Here is a 26733-nt window from a genome sequence, read left to right as displayed (position 1 = left end):
TCACAGGATTAGCTACTGGCTAACTAGAAATACTTAAATCTGAGTGTCCTTTCATTATGCATCAGCTGTTCTTTGAATACTGATAGGCTGTGTAAAAGATTACAGGACAGCTGTCAGTAACTTTCTAGGGAATGAGCATAAAACCAGATATGTTTACTAAAGTTCAAAATGCAAGTAATAATTGATCTACATGTATTTGATTTCTGAGTGAAGTTATGGTTGCACTGAGAATTAATTCACTATTTTACTTAACATTAAAAATTGCACTTAATATTTATATTCCAACCCATATTTGGTTGTTCAAATCAGTGCAAAGAAAGAGGTGCATGTAAACAGATCTAAAATAATGTGCATAGAACCATAGAATTGTTAAGGTTGAAAAAGGCTTCTACAGAGTTCAACCATTAAGCTAACATTGCAGTACTCACCAGTAAAGCAGAAGTTTACAGAAGTCTAGAGTCTAGTAGAGCAGAAGTTGACAACTTCTGGTTATAATGTTCTCAAAGCTCCAAATTTTGTCTGTTTATTCTCCTGAAGTGTTCATCAACTACGTGTTTAAGACTTTCTCTGAAGTAGTCAATATTCAACTCAGCTTATCATGCTACAGAAATCCTCTGGTTAGATATAAAAGGAATCAGGCAGGCAGCTTGTTAGAACAAGCCGAATCTCCCAATAATCCCATTTATAGTTTTTTTACTGTATTTGAACAGTAAGAAAAAAGGCATATTTTTCTATTTAATTACCTTATACATTGAATACTAATGTGGCTCATCAGTTCAGTTTTGGGTGCCATACTACTGATTTCCAGTATGTACAGTTTTATTCAGTAACAGGAACAATACTTGAATTTACTACAAATAAGCCTTCTTATAATATTATTAGAAGACTGACTGTAGCATTACTATTCCTAGATGAGTAATAAAAGCAGCTGAAACTTATCCTTTAGGTTGCAAGCTGCATTATTCTTAAGAAGTAGTCAAAATTTTGAGCTCAGAAGGAATGACTGAAATAATTTGATTTTTTAAAAGTTTTGTTTATACTTAACAAAAACTTCCAACCAATTGCCCTTTGTACTACGAATCCATTGATTAATCATTTGATACAGCATGCAGAGTTCCAACACATAGCTGATTTACGTTACCACCTTGGAACGAGTGAGAGAAATACCTGAATACTAAGGGCCAAATTTTTCTCACCCAGAAAGTCAGGAAATGGTACAGCAGCAGCTTGTTGCACCTGTGCCATAGCAAACTCCCACCCCAATCCACCTTTTAGTGAACAATTCAGCTTTGGACACTGGGCAGTAAATAGTGACTCTGCTGTCCTCACTGGTGTTCCTCACTGATATTCTAGATTTGCCCTGTGCCTGGCTACCAGCCTGGCTTGCAAACACTGAGGGAACAGTAAACCTTTCACAAGAACTCTGCAATTAGGAAGGATCATTGCCACAACTTGGTACCATTGCATCTGATGGATATCACAGAATAGAATTAAAATATGTACTTGCTGCTGCCTCCACTGACACAGAAACATTTACATTCACACTGCTGGCCAAAGGCATGAAAGTGTTTATCCAAAGGCCAGAATATGGACTTAGTCTGCAGTTACTTGTATTCAATATAGGATTTGGTCATCATTTTGTTCCCATCATTCAGATGGAGAATCTACAACTTTTCTGGTGTAAAAATCTATAAAAATGCAGTGCTGGAGAGGAAAAAAAGTTTAATAAGCAGAATCAACATTGATGACCAAGACATTTCATCTTGTTTCACACATATCCATCCCACACCTACCTTAAATTATAACTTTTGCTTTAATTGACATTTGTATTTATGTGCAGTTTAAAGCTACACAATTACAATATAATTAGAAGGTAACCATACAGTCACCAAGAGCTCTGTTCCTTTTCCAGTGCCTTTTACATGCTAACCAGTTGGGAGATTGTGGTCAGCATGTCACATACACCATCACCCTATCTTCAGGAAGATGCATTTGCAAATGTGTAACGTTTCTTTTAGCTTTTGCAGAAGTAAAATCAGAAAGCAACTAGCCAAAAACAAAGAACATGGTCATTAATGGATATATGCATGAAGACACTTCAGTGCAGATTTAAGGAAGTTGTTTATTTAACTGGCATTGACTGAATTATACTTCTCCTAACATTTAGCAGTTGAGAGCAAACATTTTTGCCTCTTCCTGTTGCCATTTTCTTCAGATTTTGCTTTTTGAGGAAACTCTGCAGGTAACACTGCTTTCCCTCTTAAAATTTTATTTAAAAACTAGACAAATAGATAGGTAACAGTAAGGGGGGAAAGGGAAGGAGAAGTCATTAGTAAACAAAGACTTCCAGGCTTGAATAAAGTCTGTGTAAAGAAACACGCAGAATGCTGCCAAGGTAGCATACATCTATTACATACAGAGTTTCATAAAATCATAGAATGACTTAAGTCAGAAAAGATCTGTAAAATCATCAAGTCAAACCAATTCTTCTTACTGTTCCTATATAGCCTAGAATAATTTCCTTCCTATAGTGTTCACCTAGTTTGGAAATTAAAACTTTAGCCACCACAAAGTATATATCTGGAAGAGGAGTGCTCTTCTACATGGAATTACTCAAACTCTGCTATTGTTGAAATTCATGTTCTTCATAGCATTTCCTTTCCGTCAAATTGAAATGCTGATAAAGATTTTATTAGACTGAACTGTTTAGGAAATCATTTGCATTGCTTAGAATTATCATTATTCTGTGAGCTTATGAACCTCATCTTCTTTCCAACCTGTTCACATTAACTTACACACATTAGAGATGTACAGTATTGCCAGCCTTCATGACAATTCAGTTGCTCAGCCAGGCATATAACAAATGATTGCATAGAGAAAACTATGCAACAGCTTCCCAAGAGTAATTCTACTTTTCCCCCAAAGTAGTGTTCCTTACCTTTTAAGCCTACAGTGAGCAGAGAAAAGTGAGTACAGTGCCTTGTTTTGTTCATAATGCAAAAGTACACTAAATATCTGGCTTTCTTGGAATTCTTCAAGCAAGCAACAAAGAAAACTAATTAGGGTGCTTTAATGGAGAAAGTCATGTTATTGATTTTTAAATCTGTTTTTAAGTGAGCTTAATGATTGGTAAAGGTGCTGGACTGATGGCCCTAGAGACTATCCTCCATCTGTAGCATAGTGATCTATAGCATAGACAACATTCCAAGATCCTCAACTGTGTTATAAGTCTCAAGGGATTGATCCTAAAAAGCTTGGATCTACTCAGGTTGTCATGAAAACACTATCTACACTTAAAGAAAGGATGTGTTTATTTAATAAAAGCAAAAAGGCAACAAACAATTGGGTTGAATTGCCCTACAATCCTGTGGATTTAAGCAACACTCAGAGCTGTGTATGAAAAGGCTAAGAGACTCCACTGCAAAGATGACCAGGCATTTTGCACAGGATGGAGTATTAGGTAAAGACATTTCTTCACAATGCAGCATGAACTGAAAGGAGCCAGTGAGCACAGGAGTTACATAAGCCATTTCTGTTTCAAGACCTTCTGATCTTTTTTAACTAACAGAAAGTTACTACAACTATTAGAGCAAAGAAATTTGAAGACAGACATTTCATAGATTGAAGGTTTTGGCAGTTTAAAACTTAAAAATCTGTTAACTGATATTAAGCAAGCATCCTTTTTTTTTTTAAGCAATCTCAGTGTACTACCACACAAAATTCATCCTCGCAGCAGCAAAAACCAGAAAATTTATGCATGGATTCTTGTACTTGCACAAATGAGGTTTAGTTTCTAACTATAGTAACCTTAATAGTTGTAGCAAATAAAGACATAAAGGGGCTTACTTTCATATATGCAGTTCCAAATGGAGTAAATGCAACATGAGTATGATCAACTCATGAAATTAAGGAAACAGCTAAAATGGAACATCAATGCCAATCTCATTTAACATCAAATCACATAACTAAACACCGTTTTGTTCTCTTACATTCCAAGATAAAGGCAAGATTCATGTATAAGACTTCTATTGCATTCATTTAAAATTATGTACTTCAGCAAAAACAGGTACTGAAGATGTAATAGCTATTGAATAAGCAAAACCCGCCACAGGTGCAAGGACAAAAGGTATAAGTGATCAGAGACTATAGTATAATATCACTTACCTCATGATGAAGCTCAGCTATCTGATCTTTCAGTTCTCTGATGTACTGGTTAGAATCAGACTTATTAAGCTGCCCTTGAATTTTTCCTTCTTCTTTCTGTTTTGGTTAAAAAAAGTAATGATATTCAAATTATTCAAAGATCTACTATATAAAAAATCTTATTTTAAGTGTCTGTGTATTTTTGTCACAAACAGAAGCTACCCCAGACACCATCTAGCACTTTCATTTGGTTGAAGTTACAGCAGGTATCTAGAGGTGACAGTGGCTCAGACCAAGCTGACTGTCTCAATAGTACAAGGCAGGATTCTGTGGAGGACCATGAAAAATTAACAGCTTCCCAGGTGGAATCCATATCCTATGTACACGCGATTGCATTTTAATAAACCACTCCCACAGAATACTATCAATACATGGAACATATCTTAGTATATTTTATTTTCGCTAATGCAAAGTTTACATTTAGCAACAAGACATTTCCTTTTGTCTCCAAGTAAACAAAACAGTTCTCTCCTCACACTGTGGGACATACACTGGGAAACACTACATATGACAAGCTACTTTTGTCCTGTAGGAAGAATTGTAACACCCAAAATATTGTGGTATTTGTCACATAGGAGTTCCAGAGAGTATAAATGAAGAGAGGAATGTCCCCTAATACCAATGCTTCAAGAGGTATACAGAAAAACTGGCAAGTTTAAAAAAAAAAACAAAAACAAAAACCAAAACAACAAAACAAACCAAAAATAGATTAAGAGGAATATGACATTTCCCTCATTTGTCAATTGAATGCAGCTCCTACATTTCAGGATGCTTGGAAGGGTTTGGCTCACACTGAATTCCTGCAGCACTGGTTTCCATCTTGTCCCTAAAGGGAATGCTCGTGTGAGGACTGAACCTAACATGGCAGACCTGAGATAAATAATCACCCTGATGAGGATGCACTCCATGTGTTCTACCTGCTACTAATAACATGCAGAACAACCCTGCTCTTGCCTTTTTCCAGCTAAGCAATTTCTGAAGCAGCCACCAGCTCTAGAGAATGCAAGCATCTTGGTTTTATATAATTCTTCACCTTGACTGTAAATCACATATGAGCAATAGATAGAGAAATACAAATATACAGGGAATATGTTGTTTTTCTACCTATAGCTCATTTTACTGAAGTTTTAATTACACTTGAAGAAAACAAACAATTTAGTTCAACAGCCAAGTTGACAGTCATTAGCAAAGAGAATTTCATTTTAGAATGAAAAGTGCTAAGTGTTCATCAAAGTATAAGACAAAAAGCTTTAATGGAGAGGTTCCTTTAAAACACTCCTCTAAAATATAAACCCCAGGACAAAACTGTGAGGAGAGATAACATGGTACCTTCCAGTAGATAACATGCTACTTCTGCTGAGTGAGGAGAACAATCTAGAACACTGTCAGTATTGGCACTACCAAAGCAATTATCTCTTTTTTCAGGCTTTGTTTTACTTGCAGTGAGGTATGCATTACAAAATTACTCAAAAAATAATTTTGTCATATTCACTATTAATTCCCACAATCTGTAACATGAAGAACAAGATCCTTTAATGCATAATTCCATACTGAACCTGGTTTCTAAGGTAACCTATGGCCAAATTCACACACATACGCAAAAGTAGTATCCTTCACATCCTTCTGAAAGAGTGGAGCCCAGGACTGCACACAGTAGTCAAGGTGAGTCCATACTACCAGTTATCACACAGTCACGCTGACATAAGAAAAATTAAATTGCTTTCATGCAGCTTAGTTTCATTTAATGCTTCCCGTTGTGGCATTTACTTTAGTAGGAACTGGACATTTAACTCTGCATTGCTTGTATACTGTGCATGAATAGTTTTGAACTACTGAGAAAAACACTCAGATCAACAGTATGGGTTCAAAACTGAATGTTAAGACTCCAATTACAATTTAGAAGTCTTTCAGGTATCAATGTCACACCTTTTAAAAGAGAATAGCATAAGCAATTAGTAATCTCTGTGTTTAATTTTTTAAATCTAGAGTTATACACGTAAGATGTGGGTTGCTGGTTTTGGTTTTGGTGGTGGGGGTGGGGGGAGTGCTATTATAGCAAATCTGTGATATTTGGAGAAGTCACAACACAAAAACCAGCTGGTTGCTAGGCACATCATAGTCATTTTAAACTTAATATACAGAGAAAAAAATCAGAGAACGTATCAATAGGCAAAGTGTGAGTATTATCAGAATTGCAAAATAATGAAAGCAAGCCAATTCTGAAATGTAGGAATTTGTTCAAAACATCCTGCAGTCACATGTGAATGAATCTCTCAACACCCACATCCCTGGCGTGCTGCGTCTGTGTATTGGCACCACTGCAGTGCTACCTCCTCTTCCCAGAAGGGTTTGTAGAAAAGCAATGCCAGTTGGTGTTACACTGTAATTAAAGATGCATCATCTCTATTTCACTGCTTTGGAAGATTTTTAACTGCTCCTTTTTAGTCTCTTCTGACAGACCAGCTTCAACAGCACCACCAGGGTTAGAAATCTGTATCATGGTAACAAACACCCTCGTGGCAGGGATCACCTCTACCCTAGGGACAGGTGCTTGTAGCAGTGTACCCAGCCAGTACACAATCCAACCCCCTGCCCCAGAGGTTGTGTGTATAGTGGGAGTAGCACGGGCAGTGAAGCAGGAAATGAGCTCTGTAGATAAAAAAAAAACCTGCTGCTAAAACAGAACTCACTTAGGCCCCTTCACAGTTTTGGAAGCTCTCACCTCTCTCATCCTGCTGTGAAGTAGTAGAGTGACTGTACTTGTGTGCATACCAAGAGTTACACTGAGAGCCCCTGAGAAGAAAAATCTGCACTCCAAAAATTTGTTCCTTAAAATGAGGACAAATTCTGTCCACCAAAAACTACCAGCTGAGAATCATGGTTTTCACTTAAATCACGATTCACACTTAAATCCTATTTTGTCTGGCTTTCTAAGGAAAAAGCAGCTTGCAAAGAAGCAACAGCTAGTCTCAAAAAATCCACCTGATGCTACTGAGAACTGAGCACGTGAAGACCTTTCAAACCCAGTCAGCATCAGGCCAGGATGTATAGCTGGCAATACAAGAGAGCAAGGACAGAGTGCTTAAGAAAAATGCTGATTTAAAATACCTGAAACCATTACTGTATAATGGCATCTCAAAATCAAGTTGAGTATTCATAATAAAAAAGGATTTATACAACAAATAAATAAATCACCAGAAACCACCTGAAAAACTGGAGGCCTTAAGCCAGCTTTTGCTGCTTGATCGAAGTTTAAGATACAGAAGATCAGGGTAATCAAATTCCAACTGCAGGTGTTTCATCCCAAGAGGAATACATGTTTTCTAAACCACTCTATTATCACATCAGATAGGAAATGAAATATACATCAATAAGAAAATAAGCCGTTTTAAATAATAAAACATCTAGGGTTGTTTTAATAACTGAACTTAAAAACACAGAAAAAAGATGTTTACATAGGCAGTCAAAATCCAGGCATACTAAACAGTTGCTGTTCCTCAGATAACATGCTTACTAAAAATGACTGGAAGATAGGATGTTTCCCTAACACCCTTAATTTAGTATTTTCTAACTTAGAAATATTTACTTGGTAACAACTTGCCTTAGCCTCTTTTCAGGAGAGGCTCTAAAATTCTTACTTTGTGGCAAAAGCCATTGCATTAAAAATGTAAATGAAGTATATTCAGAAGGGTAGATGTGGTAACTAGTGTCCTTTCAGTGACTTTACAGTGACTCATTCTAGACTTTCAAAAAACACATCACTAACATCACACACCACTATTGATAAGAGTAAAAAAGGGCTTCCTGTAATTTGAAAAGATGGAAACAATTTCTTTACTGAACAGTCAGTACTTGGAAAAGTTATTAAACAGAGGTCATAGAAAGGCTTCATTCTAAAGAAATAGTGCTAAAAGTTTAAACTGCGGGGAGATTACTAGCACAATCATGGATTTCCTTTACAGTTATTCTCAAAGCAGCTTTGACTGGGTTAGAGAGATAGGGTAAATGTGACAAAATTCTCTGAACCTGCCAGGAAACACAGCAGGCAGAAGTAATGCTGCTGTCCAGATCAACCTAACAGAAAGAAGAATTAGTTCTTATGGATATTTTTTGCTTTAAATCACTCAGATGTAAAACCAGTTTTTCATATTACATGTATGCGCTATACTGCCCAACTCAACCCAGCCATGGGTAATTTTAAGAGGATTACTACATGTCACCAGCCTGCATAGAAATGGAGGGAAAGGGATTAAGCTGCCAAACAGAGGCTACAGCTGCCCCAGTCTGCTTCCTCAACCTAATTACACTTCCACTGGTCTAGTGCTCCTCACCCCAGGCAACTGAGTGACTGCAGCTTGTAACTGATTTAACCTTGCCTGAATTTTTCTGTTCTTCTTTCAATTACTGTAGGGAAAACCTTAAAAAAAAAAAAAAAAAACCAAAACCAAAACCACATCAGTAGACCAACAGAACTGCCCATACACAATCAGAAGGAAGACTTGTTAATTATTAGGCCAGAAATATTTGCTTGCTGCAGTTTGAAGCTCTCAGTTCAGCTGAAAACAAGAAAGACTATCTTCCTGAAGAAGCAAACCTGAAGATCTGCTGATTTACTATACACATAGAGACAATATGCATTCCTTGGCTCTTTGGCACTTAGGATGAGACAAACAGGATCATACTGAGTGTAACCTGAGTGGGACAAGCCATTTAGTTGTAGGGTGTAAATTTCTAACCTTTGTGAGAAAGTAAAAGCTGCACCTTGAATATTGTGTTCAGTTTTGGGACCCTAGTATAAGATAGACATTGAGGTGCTGGAGCATGTCCAGAGAAGGGCAACAGAGCTGGTTTGGAGCCTAAAACTTACAGGCAGCAGCTGAGGGAGCTGGGGGTGTTTAGTCCACAGAAAAGGAGACTGAGGGGAGACCTTAGTGCTCTACAACCACATGTAAGGAGATTATAGCAAGATGTGGATCAGTCTCTTCTCCCAGGTAGCAAGAGAAATGACATGAGGAAATGGCCTCAAGTTGCCTCAGGTGAGGCTTAGATTGAATATCAGGAAATATTTCTTTATGGAAATGGCTCTCCAACATTGGAACAGGCTGCCCAAAGAAATGGTTGAGTCACCATCCCTGGAGGTATTTAAAAGACATGTAGATGTGTCACTTAGGATCACAGTTTGGTGGTGGACTTGACAGTAGTGGGTTAACAGCTGGACTCGATCTTTTCCAACCTAGATTCTATGTAAGCTTTTCCCCAGTGTGGAAAAACAAAAAATAGCAGCCCAGTCATCCAAAAATCCATCCTTGCTCTGTTAATAAATTGCTCAAATGTCCTGTTCAAAGCCCAGAAACCTGCTAAATATGTCCAAGTCATTTTAGGAAAGGGATGCCATCCAAGCTTTAGGAGCAGGCCCATGGGAACCTCATGAGGTTCAGTAAGGCTCAGTGGAAGGTGCTACACCTGGGTCAGGGCAAACCCCTGTATCAATAGAGGCTGGGGGATGAATGAGTCAAGAGCAGCCTCGCCAAGAAAACCAAACGTGTCCTGGGCTACATCAAAAGCAGTGTGGGCAGCAGCTTGAGGAAGGGGATTCTGCCCTCTGCTCCACACTTGTGAGATCCCGCCTGTGATCTGTGGGGTCCCCAGCACATAGAACATAGACTTGGGTGTAGTGAGTCCAGAGGAGGTCACTAAGATGATCAGAGGGCTGGAGCACTTCTAGGAAGACAGGCTGAGAGAGTTGGGGCTGCTCAGCCAACAGAAGAGAAAGCTCCAGGGAGACCTTAGAGCCCCTTCCTATGGCAGCTACAAGAGAGCTGGAGAGGGAGTTTTGACAAGGGCTTTTAGTCACAGGACAACAGGGAGTGGCTTTAAACTGAAACTGAGTAGATTGAAATTGGATATTAGGAAGAAATTCTTTACTGTGAAGATGGTGAAGCAACCTGGTCTAGGGAAAGCTGTCCTGTCCTGAGCATGGAGATTGGAAAAAGATCTTCAAGGTTCCTTCCAATCCAAGCCATTCTGTGATTCTATGTTTGCCTCCCAAACATAAGCTGAACTGGCAAGTGAGAGGAAAAATAAAGACATGATAGAGGGGTAAGACAAATGCTGACAAAGTAAACCTTTGTTTCCACATAGCAGGGTTATAACACTGGGGTTTTTCTTAGTCACTTCTGGGGCTTAGCCATGTGCAATGTAAGTTAAACTTCAGTTATACTTCAATTCCGTGCTGTTTTTGCACAGAAGAGTCTAAGGAAAGACTTAGAATATCCATCATGTATTGGACAACTCATTGCATTTCAGCGTACATACAAAAAGTTTAAAAGCTCAGCATCATGAAGTGAATGCTCAAACAAGACAAGGTGAGATTTAGAATATATTAAGAAATAACTTATCATCATAATAAACTGACAACTTGTTGCAGAATTACATCTCTTATTGAATGATAGTTCACTCTCCGTCCCTATCATTTTTACGAACCAAAACTAAGAGACCCAGAAACTGTGATTTAAATCTAGCATCTGTGTGTGTCATGTCAGATCAGTTCTTATGTGGGAGTAGTGATACTCTGTGCTACAAATTTAACATCACTGTCTTGCACCTACACCTACATAAACATTTAAAAGAGAACCTTGCAATTTAGGTTAAGCATTGCTATGGCCCATATGGACCTGGCAATGAATCCCTTGAGCCTCTTAGAAAAGCACCACCCCCCTCAAAAAAAAAAGGGAAGGTTATGTGGTAGGTTAACTTCCTCCCTTCATTTTTATCAGCTTCGAAACAGCATGACAAGCAGACCTATTTGTGATGCTCTGTGCATCTGTACGTTAAACCTGGCGCCTGTGCTCCAAGACTGGCTAAATGTATTCTGGTATTAAATACTGCATTTCAAGTCATTAAGGCAAGTCCTGATTAAAAGGGCCTCCCTCCCCACATCAAGTGACAGCATTTACAGCAACAAGCTGAACAGAGGAGCATGGGAGGCAGCTCTTTCTCCAATGAGGAAGAAGTTATCTAGATTTTCAATTTCCTTTAAAATTTGCTTTTGTTTAAGCCCTATTATCAATTGCATGTTTTATAGTTTACAGGCTTTGGGACTTCAGGATTTCCAGCTCCATTATTACATTTCTTTAGGTGCAGCTGTTTCAAAGGCTTTTGAGCATGAGTACCCAAAAAGGAAGTTTTGATAATAAGTTTCATATTTGCTGGCAAAACACACTGGTCAAAAATATCTGCTTAGACTCTTAAAAAAACCAAACATCTATCACAGTTCAATAAAAGCATTTCAAGTAATGTCTACAGTGTCAAAAATAAATTAACATTACCAGAACTTATTTCTGCTAAATCATTTGTTTTAAATACTATAAACTTCACACTCAAAATCTCTATTTCACAACTGAAGATGTTATCTTTCCTGCTAGCATGTTTGAGATCAGATGTTCACCAAAAACCTAACAGAGCAAACCCATCAAATGAATGTGAACCTCAGCCACAAAATTACTTCATACTCCACACTGCATACAAAGTAAGCACAGCCCCTCTCACTTTTGTGAAGAAAATCAAGAATTTTACTAAGAACAGACTCAAAATCATTAGCAGGTGATAATCTTAGAATACCATAAAGAAATAAAGAATATTGGAAATTCAAATGTAGTTTGGAAAGAAACAACCTGGAATTATAAAAACATAACTAAAAAGTGCATTGTGCAAAGTAGTACTTGTGAAGAGGAAGGAGAGGTGATGTGGATAAACAACTGAACCTGAAAGAGTGCAATATTATGGCAAAAAAAGGAACAGTGTGATCTTTGGATGTATTAGCTAGAGTCATAAAATAGATTATGTTCCTGCACTTCTTTCTGTCTCATGACAAGGTATTATAAAAAATCCACATTTTTATAATTCTGGGATCCCAAAGTTAAGCAGAAATATGGGAAGGGAATAGGAGAGAGCAGTAAAATGATGGAGCATGGATGGTTTCATCAGTCAAACAACAGAAAACCAAGTCAGATGTATTTACATTAAAAATGAACACAATTTGAATTGTGTGACAGCTATCAAAAAATACCCAACTGGTCATTAGGGAATTCACCATAAGATACTGACTACATTTTGAGAGCTGTGTGTCAATCAAATAATGGATGCAGGATGGCATTTGAAGTCTGTGCTAAAGTAAAAATAATGCAAAATGAGTACTCACTCCTCACCTACAAAATCACATTGTTTGAAGTAACCTTTAAATGTCCCCTCTCTTTTTTTAAATGTTAATTTTAGCAGAAGGTTGACCTTAACTCAGCTACTCTCTTGTTATCTTACTAGATGATAAATGATTCATATGCAAGGCTTACCATCCTTATCTAGGTATTTCTAATGTACTGATCACAGCATTATCTAAGCATTATATGATTTAAAGAAATGATTGCTTTAACTTTCAATAAATTTAGTGCCTGCTGCACTAGAGGAAATACAGCAAAAATTCTTTACGCAAGCTCAATGAAATTTATTTGTACATTCCATATATGAGCTTTGAAACAATATAATAAAATAATCACTTCAAAGGAAAGATCTCAGAGGGAAGAAACAATAGCAACACCAGGTTTTAAAAAAGTAAAATAGAGAATAACTAGCTTGTAACTTAGTAAAAATAACCATGAAAGAATTTGCATCAGGATTCAGACAGGACGACAGTATATGAGTATAGAAAGGTCAGACCACAGTAAGACATCATGATTTCCCAAAGCCAAGAAAATACAATGCCCAGCCATTTCTGGTTTTCTCATCAAGGGAGCAGCAAGTTCCTGGGATGGTGAAAGCTCCAAAAGGAACTGAAAGTGTAAGGAACAACCCAGAGGCCAGTGGATGCATCTTGAGATCCTACAGTGACGTGGCAACAGTATGTATTTCTGGTTTCAAGATTTACATAAACGGAGTAAGAGTTTTACAATAAATCCTTCAATATGGTCATAGCAGAAGAGTAAGCACAGAAAAAAAATGGTTGCTGGAATCAAAATTGTATGCATCTTTTTTTGGACACAGGATGTTTTCAATCTCATCTATTAATTGGTAAGAAGTACCAATTACAAGAAAAAAAAACAGAAGTCAGAGTTAAAAAGAGTGATGCCTTTAACATGGTATTTGTACAGAAGGAATTATTAACAGCTCACAAGTATGCACCCAAGTTAGATTTAAGGCTTTGCTTATGCAGGAATTCAGCAATACAGCATTATCCCACTTGGCAAAGCAGTGTCTTGTGTTCACAGCAGGCTAATGAAGAAGCACAATAGAGGAAGAAAAAAACCTCAAAGTATAAAAGCTAATCAGTATCAAGTTTCACATTTAATGCCATCAGTTGTTACCTGGATTTCTAATTCAGCAATTTGCTGCTGGAGTTCTGCCACAGCTGCAATGCGGTCTGCCTCACGGAGCCGTACTGCCATCACTTCTTCTTTACTCTGAAAGAAGTCAGAAATGGGAGCTAACTAGTACCAGTTTTAGCTGATTAAAGACCCTGCACTGCTTTTACCCAAAATCCTGAGAAAACTTAATACACTGCTGTGCAAACTACCACTATTCTAAAGAACTCAATTTTAATTTTAATCCATAGGAGGAGTATGTAATCATCTAAGATCCAAACTATAATAATCTAAAAAGAAAATTCATACAGTCTTGAAAACTTGCTGTTATCAATTTCAAGGTTCAGAAAATGACTGTCTTTTTTCCAGAAATATTATACCGTAAATTAAGAAAAAGAATCAACATAAGAAACTAGCTCATACTTTAATTTTAACAGGAGTTACTTATTTCATCATTTCCTTTGTCCTAAAAAATAATTTAAAAAAATGAAATACAAAAGCAAATGTATTCTCAACCTCATTTGGTCCAGCTATCTTAGTCACAGTATATAACAAAGACATTTTAGAATAAAATACTAATGCACATAACCTACAGTCAGCCTCCTACTGTAAGTTTAACCTTCAAGTCTGTCTATAAATGATAAATAATTTGAGTTAGAAAAAGAGAGAAAGAAATGTTCTGTTTTATGAGGCAAGTCTTCAAGACTTCAGAGCACAGAACAATATTATATTGTCAGCAGCCTGGTACAACCACAGAGAGAAAGCAGTGTTAGATAATTAGTAAGCAGTACTATCAGCTGAAGAGCAAACAGCTCTGGGGAAGAGAGATTAGGCTCGGGTACACCTACTTTTATAGCAGACTGGTGCAACTAAACTATACTTACTGCAAATCAGCTCTAGTACTTCAGTTATTTTAATGTGTGCTTCAGACTAACTCAATCACCCTTCATTAGACAGTACAGCTGAGATCAGATCAAATCAAACATATCAAAGCTTATCCATAGTAGCTACCTATAAACATGCTATTTGCTTGGTTTTGGTTTTTTTTAAATATTCCTGTAACAGAGGTATATAATCTACAGGACCCAATGAACTGCATTTGTAATCAGTGGAGTCCATTTCAGAGAAATCTATCATGTGCTCGCCGAAGTTTAGCCTTTCTTGCTAAATTCTGTTGCATGATTGCTCAAATGAAGCCAAACCGACAAGTCCACAGGATTGCATGTATTTAACTGAAAGCTGAAGGAAAGACCGGCTTGGTTTGACTTTGCTATCAGAGATGAGTCAATAGTGCTGCTCTAGATGGTACTGATGCTTTATCTCTGAAACAGAGCATCTTCTCAATAATTACCACAGAAATTGATATGGTAGGAAAGACAAGACTGGGTGGGGGCACAAATCTTAAGTTGTAAATTCTTTAGCCCCACTGACTAGAAAGATCAGTGGTGAGTTTTAAGAAAAAACTTGAAATTGAGTCCTTGCTGTAGAAATAGTAGTCAAATAAAAAGGGAAAAACATAACAATACACACCTGTGACAAAAACAGTCGCCATACAGGTGCTATGAGATGTAACTGGCTACAAAAATTTTAATGTCTGCTTAAGCACTTCAAGATATCTTTTAAAAGAAAAATACAAGCTCCTGAAATAACATACCAGTTCATTATGCATAAAACAACTGGGGACTTGAAAATCAAAATATCTATGCTTTTTCAGACGGTAGAAATATTGCTACCGAGCCAAGACAAACATAAAACTAGAGCACGATTTCAAACAACTTGAAAAAAGAGAAGGAAAAAAATAATCCAACATCAGTTACTAATAGAATTAGGAATAATTGCTGTTGTTTCTGATATGTAATCAAATATTGTAAAACATCTTACAGTGTAAATTGTAACCTTTTTTCCTATTAGCTGCAAAACAAGTTTCAGGATCTAATGTTAGTGTATGTCTGTGAAGATATTTCACTGGCTGTTGACCACAGCTACTTTCAGAATTTCACAGAATATCTAAAGAATATGACTGGTGCTGTATTACTGTCACACTTCTCTCTAGCCCATGCTAGAACATTGTTCTACAAATGTATTATCCCACTGAGAATAACTATGTGTACTATGTCATTAATCAGGTTAAAGGCATACTGATCTGACTGACTATATAGTCAACATAAAAACACAATATTGACTACACACTCTCAGTCTCTTAAGGATTAATAAGCGCCTTCAGTATCAAAAACTAATTAAACAAAATAAGTTATGGGTTATATGAAAAAGACATCACCAAGATTGTGATTATTTAAAAAAACAAAAATCAATAAAAATAATCTCAGCATTAAAAAAATAGTACTTAGGAAACCAGATATTATGACAAACAAGGAAGTCAGTAGAAGCAATTTCTTCTAGTTAAGATTCAGAGTCTTTTTCCTATAAGCTTGTGATGGAGTTTGATGAGTCAGTGGAAGCTACTTCTTTGCTGCACTGCACATTCAAGTCCCACTAGAAACAAATGGAACCAGCAAGACAGTAAGAAGAATGAAAACCTGAAAGAGTCTGTTGTTGAGGAGTATCTTTTTATATTATTCATTACACAGACACTTTTCTGAGTAGGACCATGCTTTAAAGTAAATGTTTATCTTCGTGGGACCACAAAGAAGCAGCTCTGTCAAAACCTCAAGTGGTTTTTGTGAGATGCTACATTCAAGACGATATTGTCAAAATCAGTAAAAAGAATTTTGGTTTAATGATTTATGCTTCTCAGTTAAGACACAATTTTATCCAGCAATGGCAGACAAGACTAAAATGTACATTTATTAACACACAAGTATTCTTTTCAGGATGTTGTTTACCTTGCATTCAATCTCTGCTTGTCTACGTTTTGCTTCATTCAACTGAGCCAGAAGTCCCTTGTTCTGTGCAGAAAGATACTGCACCTTCTCCTGTAGGTTGGCAACTTCTTGCTCTGCCCTTCGTAAGTGATTACTATTGATCTGATTCTGAAATTTATGATGGAAAAAGGAAATAAAATACATGTTAAGGAAAGGATATTAATCTAACTCCCTGAAGTCTGACAAAACATTTACCATAAAAAACTTGTGATAAAAAAGCATTCAGAATTTTCCAAGTGTAATCAGAAGAGTTTGCATGATGTTTTGTTTATGACCAAGATATTCAAATTGTTCTTAAACAGATGACTCATTGTAAGAGCATTATTGCAAAGCTCCAGTAGATCTGTTTTTCCTAATTTGTTGCCTAGGTAAGTCAGATTCTGTGAACTTGTATCCCAACTACATTATGCATCCAGGAAAGATCAGGTATGTCAGAAATACTGTGCACGTTTCCCTGTCCAGTGAATTCCTGAAAGCAACATGGCACCTTAGTTGAGATCAGTGCACAAGTGCAAGTCACAGCATTTGTACCTGAAGCTGTGCACACCGTTTTTCACAGAGGACAGCTGAACAGCCTAAGCACATACAAAGACTCCATGTGTAACGCTGAAGTACCTCAATACATGAGAGTCGGCCAGCAGGATCTGTGCGCCCCCTACTGACCAAAACAATATTGACACGTCAGGGAAAATTTTAAAAGGGGAGGCAAGAGCAAACTTGCTCGGTTGGTATTGACGAATCGGTGCCTCTGTCAGAACGAAGCCTTCATATGCCTTGCAGCTGGTTAATCTCTCTTCGATAGCAGGTCCTGACATGCTCTCCTGGTTTCTGGAATTGCCGAACCTTGCCAAGTAAAGCTGTTGTTTGTTTAGTTTTTTGGATGCATAGATCTCTTTCAAAAAAGTAACATTTAGTATTTCATGGGAAGATTTCTTACAAGTCTATTACAAATCCTTTTCAAGCATCAGCACATTGTGCTTATTAAGTTGAGTGAAAGTTTACTGATTTAATATGAACTCACCACTTCAGTGCACTTTCATTTCCCTTCAACTTATTCCCTAGTTACAGAAAAAGAATCTCAGCAGTCAAGGTATGATTGTCTTTTCTGCACAAACCTCAGCAGGAGTAACCCATGCTTTTCTATTCTGGCACATAAAAGGAAAAAACCCTGACCAATACACAGCTGCTTTGCTGACTCCACAGCTTAATAACCAGATCCATGACCCTAGTAGAAAATCAATCACCAATGTCATCACAAGAGAGCACACACTGCCATCGAAACATCACTTTTATCAGAATTGCCAATTAGATTTGTGAAATTTAAAACACCTTAAACATACTTTTTTAGTTATTACACCTGTTAAAATTTAATGAATTACGATGCACATACATTCAGTGTCTACCAACTCACTCGAATTAGAAATTCAGGAAGCATAGTCCTGGAAAAGATTAAAGAAGAGACACTGAAGTTGGATTTATGGACTAGATTCTCCCATCCCCACCTCACAGAAGTGAAAACATCCCACGTTTCGCAGCCAAAGTCCTGCCTGTAGACAGTGAGGATCATCATCAGGTATCTACCATTTACCACCAAACTTCCAGCATCCAGCTCAATTCACACATCCTAGTGTTCAGTAACATACCTGTGTCTCCACCTCCATCATTCTTTGTTTGGTCTCTTTCAGCTCAGCCTGAGTTTCTGCTTCTCTCAACCGCACTGTCATCAGCTCATCCTGCAGCTCATTCACTGCGTTTTTTTTGGGAGGGTCTTTCCATCTTCCAGTGGTACGAGCTAGATGACGCTAGAAAAACAGCATGTTTTTGCTGAAAATGCCTGATCATTCCTGGTGTTTCCTTACTTCATCCAAGGTCTCAGAGTTATATGAGGACAAATAGCTAGAGTTCCCCCGGTGATCCTAAAAGCTAGAAACCCATGGAAACTTACTGGTTTTAAGGATAATTTTAAAAACCTGAACACATTCATTCCCAACTACAGTAAGTCAGTGAATTGCAAGTATATCCTGAGACTTCTGTGTATTTCTAGCCCTTTAAAACATTTAGCAAAGTAGGAGTACTGATCAGGTACTTCCTGCTACCATTACAGTTAGCTGGTAGCACAGACCCTCTGCCATCTATAATAATTAGGCACCAATTTCTAAGTTTCTTGTGACGGCTGAATTTGAGGATTTTCTCACCTCAGCAGTTTGATTCATAACCATTAGTTTCTACTTGATCTCAATATCTCAAAATTTTATAGTCTTTTGCTTTATCATTGAAAATAAAAATTCCTAAAAGTGTATTGCTACCCATACCTGCCAGTGTTCCTCCAAATCTTTGACTTGCTGCCTTAGTTCCTTGAGACCCATCAAAGATTCTGCTTCTCTTAATTTTACTGCAATCAGTTCTTCTTGTAGTCTGGCAACATTTTCCTCATCGGGGAGGGAGCTGTTCCTCTGCAACAAGGACCATCCTCTTAAATGTGTATTTGAATAAAATTTTGCTTAGTGAAACCCAGTCCAAGAACATAGACATGGAACAATAACTAAGAAAACTTTAATTGCATATCCTCCGCAAAATAAAAACCATCAAAAATCTAAGCTTCTGGATATAGTGACTGTGTATAAATAAACTGCCAAGTACCAAAAAAAAAAATTATAATGTAGTAGTTCTAGGTATTCTGGCTTCAAGATTTCTCTGAATGGTATCCCTAACAAAATATTACATTTACAATATTTGAACACATCATCAAAAATATGGAGAGTAATCTGAAAGGTTTTGATCTAATTGGTAAAAAGTAAAGCGAACAAGGACCTGAAATTACACCTTAAAACTATAGCTTTTATTTAGGCTTACAGGAAAAAAAATAAAGGAAACTTTATTTTTTAAGAAGTAGGTCATCAGCCTTTGAAAAGGAGAACAGATATGCTGACAAAGGAACCATCCGTTAATATTTATAAACAACAACTAGTCAAGAGTTTTTAGAGACAAAAGTGCAAGACACATGAGGAAAAAGCAGAAGGGTGAGAGAAGGCTAAACAGAACATGAAGACACCAGGAAAAGCAAAACAGAGATGAAATCCTAATAATGGAAATCTGGGATCAAAACAAGAGGGGAAGAAAATGGACAGGTTATATCCCTACAACAATCAATATCCCTACAACAAATCATTGGTCACCAAATAGTCAAAGCTGAACTATTCTTCATCACTTTCTACTTTATTTCCCAGTGGTTGTTTTCAGCAAAATCAAGTGGTTTTGCAGATGTATAAATACTGTGACAGTTGTCAGGTTTTCTTGAGAGTTAAGTAAAGCACATGATTAACAGAACACAGCACAACAGCCTTTGATTAAAATGCCATGTTTCAAAATCCTGGTATCTGAGCATTGGCAAATACAGGAAATGAGAGGATAGGTCTCTGAATGTTTATGGCGCTATCATTATGGCCATGCAAGTCCCAGGCTATTCAGCGGAAGCTCCCCAGATTACAAGACTCATCACTAACAGCAGTAAAGAGCTGTACTGGAGGAATATGAGGGAGTTCACTTCAGCCACTTTCTCACATGCATAAGTTCATCGTGATAGACTGAGAGATTACTGTATGTCTGAGTTTTTCTGGTACACTGGAACTGACCCCACTACTCCAGTTTTTCTTCAAAGACACATTTTCATTCTATGCTGTCTCCATGCTGACGAAGATTAAGTGGTCTCCTGAATTCTCAAGAATACTTTAATATCCTGAATTCTTACCGATGGTCAATACATAAAAGCTCCCACACTACTAATACTAAACCCATCAGATAATTGAAAAATAAATCTTGACTCCAGTGGGTTAATCTAATTAGCTAGTAAGCTCTGGCCAAAGCCTGGGTACATAGCTCATTAAAATTTCCTAAGGAAACTAATTCCAAAGCTAGTACAACAGGATCTGAAAAGCATGCTTTACATCAGCTCAGTTACCGGGGTTTTCTTCTTCTGCTATTTTATCTTGCAGTTAAATTTTGCTTCCAAGAAAGGTAAATGTTTGACAGTAGGTTTGAGCACAGCTTGAACTCTTGCCTCACTAGTTTACAAGTTAGTATGGCACCCAAAAAGAAGTAGAGATTCTGATACTGAGCAGGGAAGGGATTCTTCCCCTGCACATAATGGGATGGGAATGGTAATACTGAACTCTTTCTTCTTCCCCTCCCAAACTATTTAGTTTCACATAATCTCAATGCTCACTCTAAGCCCACTGCTCTTGTTGCAGGATATAATTTTGAAACAATTGCAGTTCCCTGTCAAGACTTCACCAGAATCCAAGTTTTCCACTACAGCAGGCTTCAGGAATAGAAGGAAAGTGATAGGTTATTCACAAACCTTTCCCAGTGCAAACAGACCATGGTTTTATTGTTGTACTTTCAGGTTGGAAAAGCATCTTGCAATCACAGAAGCATAGAGGAGAAGGTTCTAGAGCACAGTTCTGCAAAGAATGACAGGGACCTGTAGTCTGCTTCTAGTGCTGTTCTATATAGAGGGTGTCCTGGTTTGATTTACCTTTTCCATCTCTAGAACTTTATCTTGCATCTCCTTCAGGGCACAATGGGATTCTGCTTCACTCAGCCTGGCTTGGACCAGCTCTTTTTCCAGCTGTAGCACAAAGTCTTCACTGTATCGTGAACTGCATTTATGCTACAAAGTTTGCAGAAATATGTTTAGTATGAAGTACAGATTGTGTGAAAGGGGGTTTATATACCAGATTTGGTGGGAAAAGTACATTCAAATGCTTAATATCAGGAATACCAGCATGAGTGCTTACCTTATATAAATCTATGAATGTCAATCCCCACTGCCAACAAATGTATCCCTATTGCTCTGCCTCTCAAGCAACTGCACCTCCACATAGCTAAATGTGTCTGACAAAACTGAGACCCTACTAGTACTGACAAGCAGCAACACACATTTTTCTCTCATTCTCAACCAAATCGAAAGATTATCAATCTGTGATTGTTTTGTGATCTGCAGAAAAAATGCTCAGGAAAGACTCGCTAATTACAAGGTTAATACAAGTATCACTCAATCCCTGTTAACTTGAACTCCAACAGAATCCTTCCATAATCTTGGATTTAAAATAAAATGTGTATGCTTCAATGCACAATGACTTTGGTTTCCCCCTTTCTTCACTCCAGCTCTTGGCTCTCATTTGCTCACACTCTATATATTCCTTCTGAGATTCAGATACATCCTACTGAAACACTTACATTCAAAAGACTCACTGACTTTCCCCTCCAATCAATAGTTTAAAAATACATTTTATTTCTTTCCTGGATCACTTTAAAATGACTTGTCAGTTTGACAGATTGTCAAACCTGCTTGATGGGCAACACCAACCTAAATCAGCCTTTAAATTTCCTTTAAAAATTGAAGAAAAAAGTGGGTGTTGAAATCCTCAAGGCGTAGTTGTTTAGCTACTGTGTTTACATAACTACCCTGAAAATTACGTTTAGAAGAAAAGAATTTAATATATTTTTTGGTGTCATTAACTACATTGTGAAATATAAGGACTATGCTTGGATGCATAGATTAAGCTTCAATTAACAACTCAACTTTTAAAAGATTATTCCTTATGCTGAAGATACAGCTGTGTCTCACTTTATGTTTCCATCAAACAATTTAGTTTTCTGCACCTAAAAACAATTAAAAATGAACAGAAGTCTTCAGTTCCACATGCTTCTGTTAGGGTGTGACATTCCCTGACTTTTTATGTACAAATAAAAGACAAACAGCACAAGGATTTAAATGGAACTATATGGTCGAGGAAATATTTTTTTCATTTGCTTTTATATTTCTGTATGCCAGCTAAACCTTTTGTCATGACTTATAGTACAATCCAAATTCAAAATGTACACTACTCTTAGTGTTACTGTATTTCCTGTATGTATGTGCCTACAGGAAGCTGTAATGGAGGGGATATGTGCAAAGCATTAAAAGGCAAAGGCGGTTCAGGCGGGCAGTTTTTAGTGTCATTGACACCATCCACTTAAGCACTCTGCATACTGTGTGCACGTGAACACGCGCAGAACCCAGACAGAAGATGATCCTTGTACATTAATATTAATTTTCCCTTATACAATACTAATCAAATTCACATTATTTTCAACCCACACAGTGTTTTTGCCTCAGCAAGCAGTGGAGGCAGACCTGATTTGAGTGTAAGGAAGAGGATGGTGGACAATGCTGATTCATTTCTACAGTTGCTTCACATAGCAACACAAGTACCATACATAACACCATGCAGAGGCAGAGAAGAAGCAACCACTCTTTTTTATTCCCTGGCTGTTTGTACAAGTCCATCCCATGATACACACGGCAACTTAGATGGACTGTACATTTCACGTTGCAGATTTCTGTCTGTGATACATATGGAATGGGAGTAAATGCAGTGTTCTCCCTCTGGTAAGGTAAGAAGTTCTCTAGTATTTTCCAGGACATTGAGAGAAAACAGCAGATTTGAAGAACTGAATACATGCAGTTTTTGCAATAATGTAAGTGTATTCTATAAAATTCTAATTGATGTTTAACAAATAATTAGTAATGGAGAATGTAAGAAAAGTTATTAATTCAGTTTCAGGCACGAGTCATGCCTTCTTCAAATCAGTCTTTAGATTTCACCTGCCGAAGTTAAGAGTACTTATTTACTTAGTCACGACAAACTCTAAATCAAATCTTGATACACTGGCAAAAAAACCCAGCCAAGATCAAAACAGACTGAAGAAATCAAGATTCACAAATTAGAAGTTCTGAGTTTTGCTACCTAGTAAAACAAAGCAGAATTTCAATAATTTAGTATATAAAGGTAACAAATTTATAGTTAAAACAATGTTTGAAAACAGCTCTTTAGTTGATTGCAGGAAAAAGATCTGCTTTTATATATTTGCCTTAAGGCCTAGAATTTTTGACAAAAGCCACAATGCAAATACAGACTTTCAGGCCTCACCAAACATTTTAACAAGAAAGTAACACTTTCTTGCCTATGTTGAAGAGACATGTAATATAAAGAACTAAAACTGCAGTTCTACAGCCATTTAATTCTGAAAGAAACAAGGCCTTGCTTGGCTTCATACAACTGGATATATTTCCACCGAACTTTTCTTAAACATAACCGTACCAAATACTATTTTGGCTGATGACAAATATAATTACACAATGTTTCTCTAGTATACTATACTGAAGAGCAATTAACAGATGATTCAGCAGCTCCCAGCTAACTTTATTTACACATTTAAGCACTAACTGTAGTACTTCCCTAAATACAGTATTCTTCATTTCTCCTTTTTCGTTGCAAATCAGAACACAGGATTAGGAAAGTGTACTGTAAAATAAAGTGAGGCCTTCCATAAAGTTGCAATACTCATTTACAAGCATATATGCCCAATATCAATTACTATGTTCTTAATTATTATCAGTCATTTTAGCATGAGTTCCTGAAAAGAAACCATGCATTATGAAGTTGCTGTTACAATAACCGAATACATCACTATAAATTACCTTGCAAAATGCATATGCTTCCATCTGAATGCTTAGTCAATTAAAATTCTATCTTCATATAATAAAGCTGAAGAGCCTATTTAAAAATAAGATGTGAACTAATTTTAGCTTGATTAACCTCCAATTTATCAGATTCAATTTTAAGGCATTCAGACTGATGAACTGGGTAATCATTGACAATTACAGTGTCACAGGGAAAGACAAGATTTGCATTCTGGAGGTGTCTACATCCAGCAAGAAGCTACCCTTTTCATTTAGAAACACAAGGGGGAAAAGAACAGAGAATAAAACCTTCAGCACATAATTATCAGGAGTAAGTTACCACAGGCTGATTACCCTTTCCCCTAACTCCTCAAATACCATTGCTCTTAGCATGCCTCAAAAGAAAACTCTGTATTTCGTTCAAGTCAGGCACAACTTCCTCTATGCAGTTCTTGATTTACTAGTAGTTTGAGGAAGAAGCCATCTTCCTCTTAATCATTTGGTAACCCCCCACGACTTGCCTTTGGCAAGCTTCTACATTTAAAGATCAGACAAGGCAAAGAGAGATTAGTATCATTCATTAGTATAATGATCACCTCTTTAAGTAGACTCCACACTTCATGATGAAGTCATTCTTGTTCAACTAAAAACTCCCTATAAATAGCTTTGCACAGGAAAAAATAAACTACTATGTAATTTGGGCTTCTGGTGTTGGGCTTCGATCAAAAGAACACTCCTCTACCCATATCTGCATTCAGAAGTGCTGCAGGGGTGAATTTCTTCAGACAAATCCAGTAAGTACCTTCAATACTTACCCTTAAGCCATCCAACCTATGCTATCCAAACGCGTAGAACAGATAGCATAAACTCTTGATAATACTCAAATACAAATGCACAACTTTTTACAAAGGATATGTTAACCCTTTCTAAAATACTATTGTTTAGATAATTTTTAGCTACCAACAAAACAGTGGTTTTTTTAATTGCAGTGTCATTCAGAAGAGGCAGTTGCAAGTACCCTTAGGCAGTTCTTTTCATACATTTCTATTCCGAGATTCATATCCAAACATTACAGTGTTTATCATGCTGAAACAGATAACTCAAGACTGAAAAAGATGTAGATGATAAAATACATACAGTAGATGCTGCATCTTTAAATAGGCACAGATAAACTATGCAGTGATTTACAAGTTTACAGTGCAATCCTTTTTGCTAACAATAAACAAAGCTGAAATAATTAGAGAAGAAAACATTAAAGCAGATACTTGCAAAACAATACTGAAAAGGAGTATTGCCAAGAACAAAGCTACTGGCACTAGCAAGTGGCAAAAAATTTACCCGTGTACAGTAAAATGCCAAAATTCCAAATAAATCCATGCGTTCCCACCAGGTGGCGCCCTAAACGCACGCAGCCGCTTACATTTGTTGGTGCCACTTCCATGCTTGGAAACAAAAGCCTGTTCAAATTACACGTCTTACTGAGGCAGCAGAATCTAGCGAACGCTCCTCTCTTTAACCATTTTAACACTTTCGCCATGTTGTCTCATTCTGACGGGTCTCAAAGCCACAGTGCTATTCCCTGCACTTCACAATAAGCCAGCTATTAAGCACAAATCTGTCTATAACCATAATAACCATATTGATTTACAGTCTCAGTTCCGCACACAGTCAGACAACTTCCTAATTTAAGTGGAGGAAAACAATGTTGCAAGCATGGAAAGGAGGAAGCATGCTCATAATTTAACTTACTCTCCATTCCTGCAGTACTTGTCCAGTTGTCTGCACTCACAGCTCCAACCCAGCCAAATTGCAATCCACAGTTATCTAAGGTTTTGCTCAGGATCAGTTCCCATACCTAGGCAAACCTGTCGGGCCTCCGCATCATTGCTACTCAGTAGGGTCCCCCAGCACAGTTAGAGGCATTAGCATTAAAAGTCATATTCCCACCAATTAATGAATAAATATAGTATCTTAGTCTTCTAATATCTTCTAATTACGTACAGGTCATTAATATGGGTGCCTCTAAAAAACACATTCCAAAGGTGTGTATACTATTGTAACCAGACAATAAACAGCTGGATATCCAAAAGTCTATAAATGCTTCTCATTGCATTTCACTTGAAAGATTACAATATATCTAAAAATGTTGAAAAGCATTACTAGACCATCCCCATCTTCCTAATCATAATTTCTTCATATTGTTTCCCCTAAAGAAATTGTTCAAGTGCTATAAAAATCAGTATTTCACATGAGAGAGTGTAACAGCTCATTAATCACTTCTTGGAACTACTCTAAAACACCTATCTTTTTTACACTGAAATGCATTAAATGGACGTAATAAAGTAGTTCTGGAATGTTGCATTTAAGTTGTGATTTCTTTTCAGTCTAACAGTAAATTTCATCTTTACCTTCCAATATGAGACACAGGTATTTCTAGAGCTTTGGTGGAAGAAGACACAAACTGCCATACTGACTTTAAAAAACCTGGTAAGCAGCTGCAGTATACCTAGTTCTATTAAGTCATATTTCATACACCTGAAATTCTCAAGACTCCAGGCAAGTACTTGGATACCCCTTATTTAAAACTGTATGAGAATATTCACATCAACACTAGTAGTGCACAGTTAATTCAGTGAGTGAAGATGCTAAAATGCTTCTCCCGTCCCCCCAAAGAGAAGATACTGAACCCTTCAAGTGTCTTAGGGGAAGTAACTTCAGTCTTACAGCAACAGTCAGAAGTCTTGAACATTTTACTACCTAAAACACAGAGTACACACAAATATAGCAC

General features: G+C 37.1%; 1 protein-coding gene across 6 annotated transcripts in view; it reads right to left on the bottom strand.

Moving 5' to 3' along the window:
• Window positions 1-26733, bottom strand: part of EVI5 (ecotropic viral integration site 5) — a 74047-nt gene that overhangs the window by 14452 nt on the left and 32862 nt on the right. For 5 of the 6 annotated variants that reach the window (XM_066192456.1, XM_066192459.1, XM_066192461.1 and 2 more), the window contains 6 exons: window positions 20973-21107; window positions 18751-18891; window positions 18082-18240; window positions 16400-16546; window positions 13560-13655; window positions 4165-4260 (listed from right to left, as the gene is read on the bottom strand). In XM_066192456.1, coding sequence (XP_066048553.1) covers window positions 4165-4260; window positions 13560-13655; window positions 16400-16546; window positions 18082-18240; window positions 18751-18891; window positions 20973-21107 — 774 coding nt within the window. The remainder of the gene's footprint in view (window positions 1-4164; window positions 4261-13559; window positions 13656-16399; window positions 16547-18081; window positions 18241-18750; window positions 18892-20972; window positions 21108-26733) is intronic. The other variant, XM_066192458.1, reaches the window with a different exon arrangement.

This window comes from Chamaea fasciata, unplaced genomic scaffold, assembly GCF_029207755.1.
Source record: "Chamaea fasciata isolate MVZ Bird 193981 ecotype frontalis unplaced genomic scaffold, bChaFas1.0.hap1 SCAF_10, whole genome shotgun sequence".
NCBI classification, from domain to species: domain Eukaryota; kingdom Metazoa; phylum Chordata; class Aves; order Passeriformes; family Sylviidae; genus Chamaea; species Chamaea fasciata.
The sequence above is the reverse complement of the archived record's forward strand: the minus strand, read 5'-3'. Positions and strand labels throughout refer to the sequence as shown.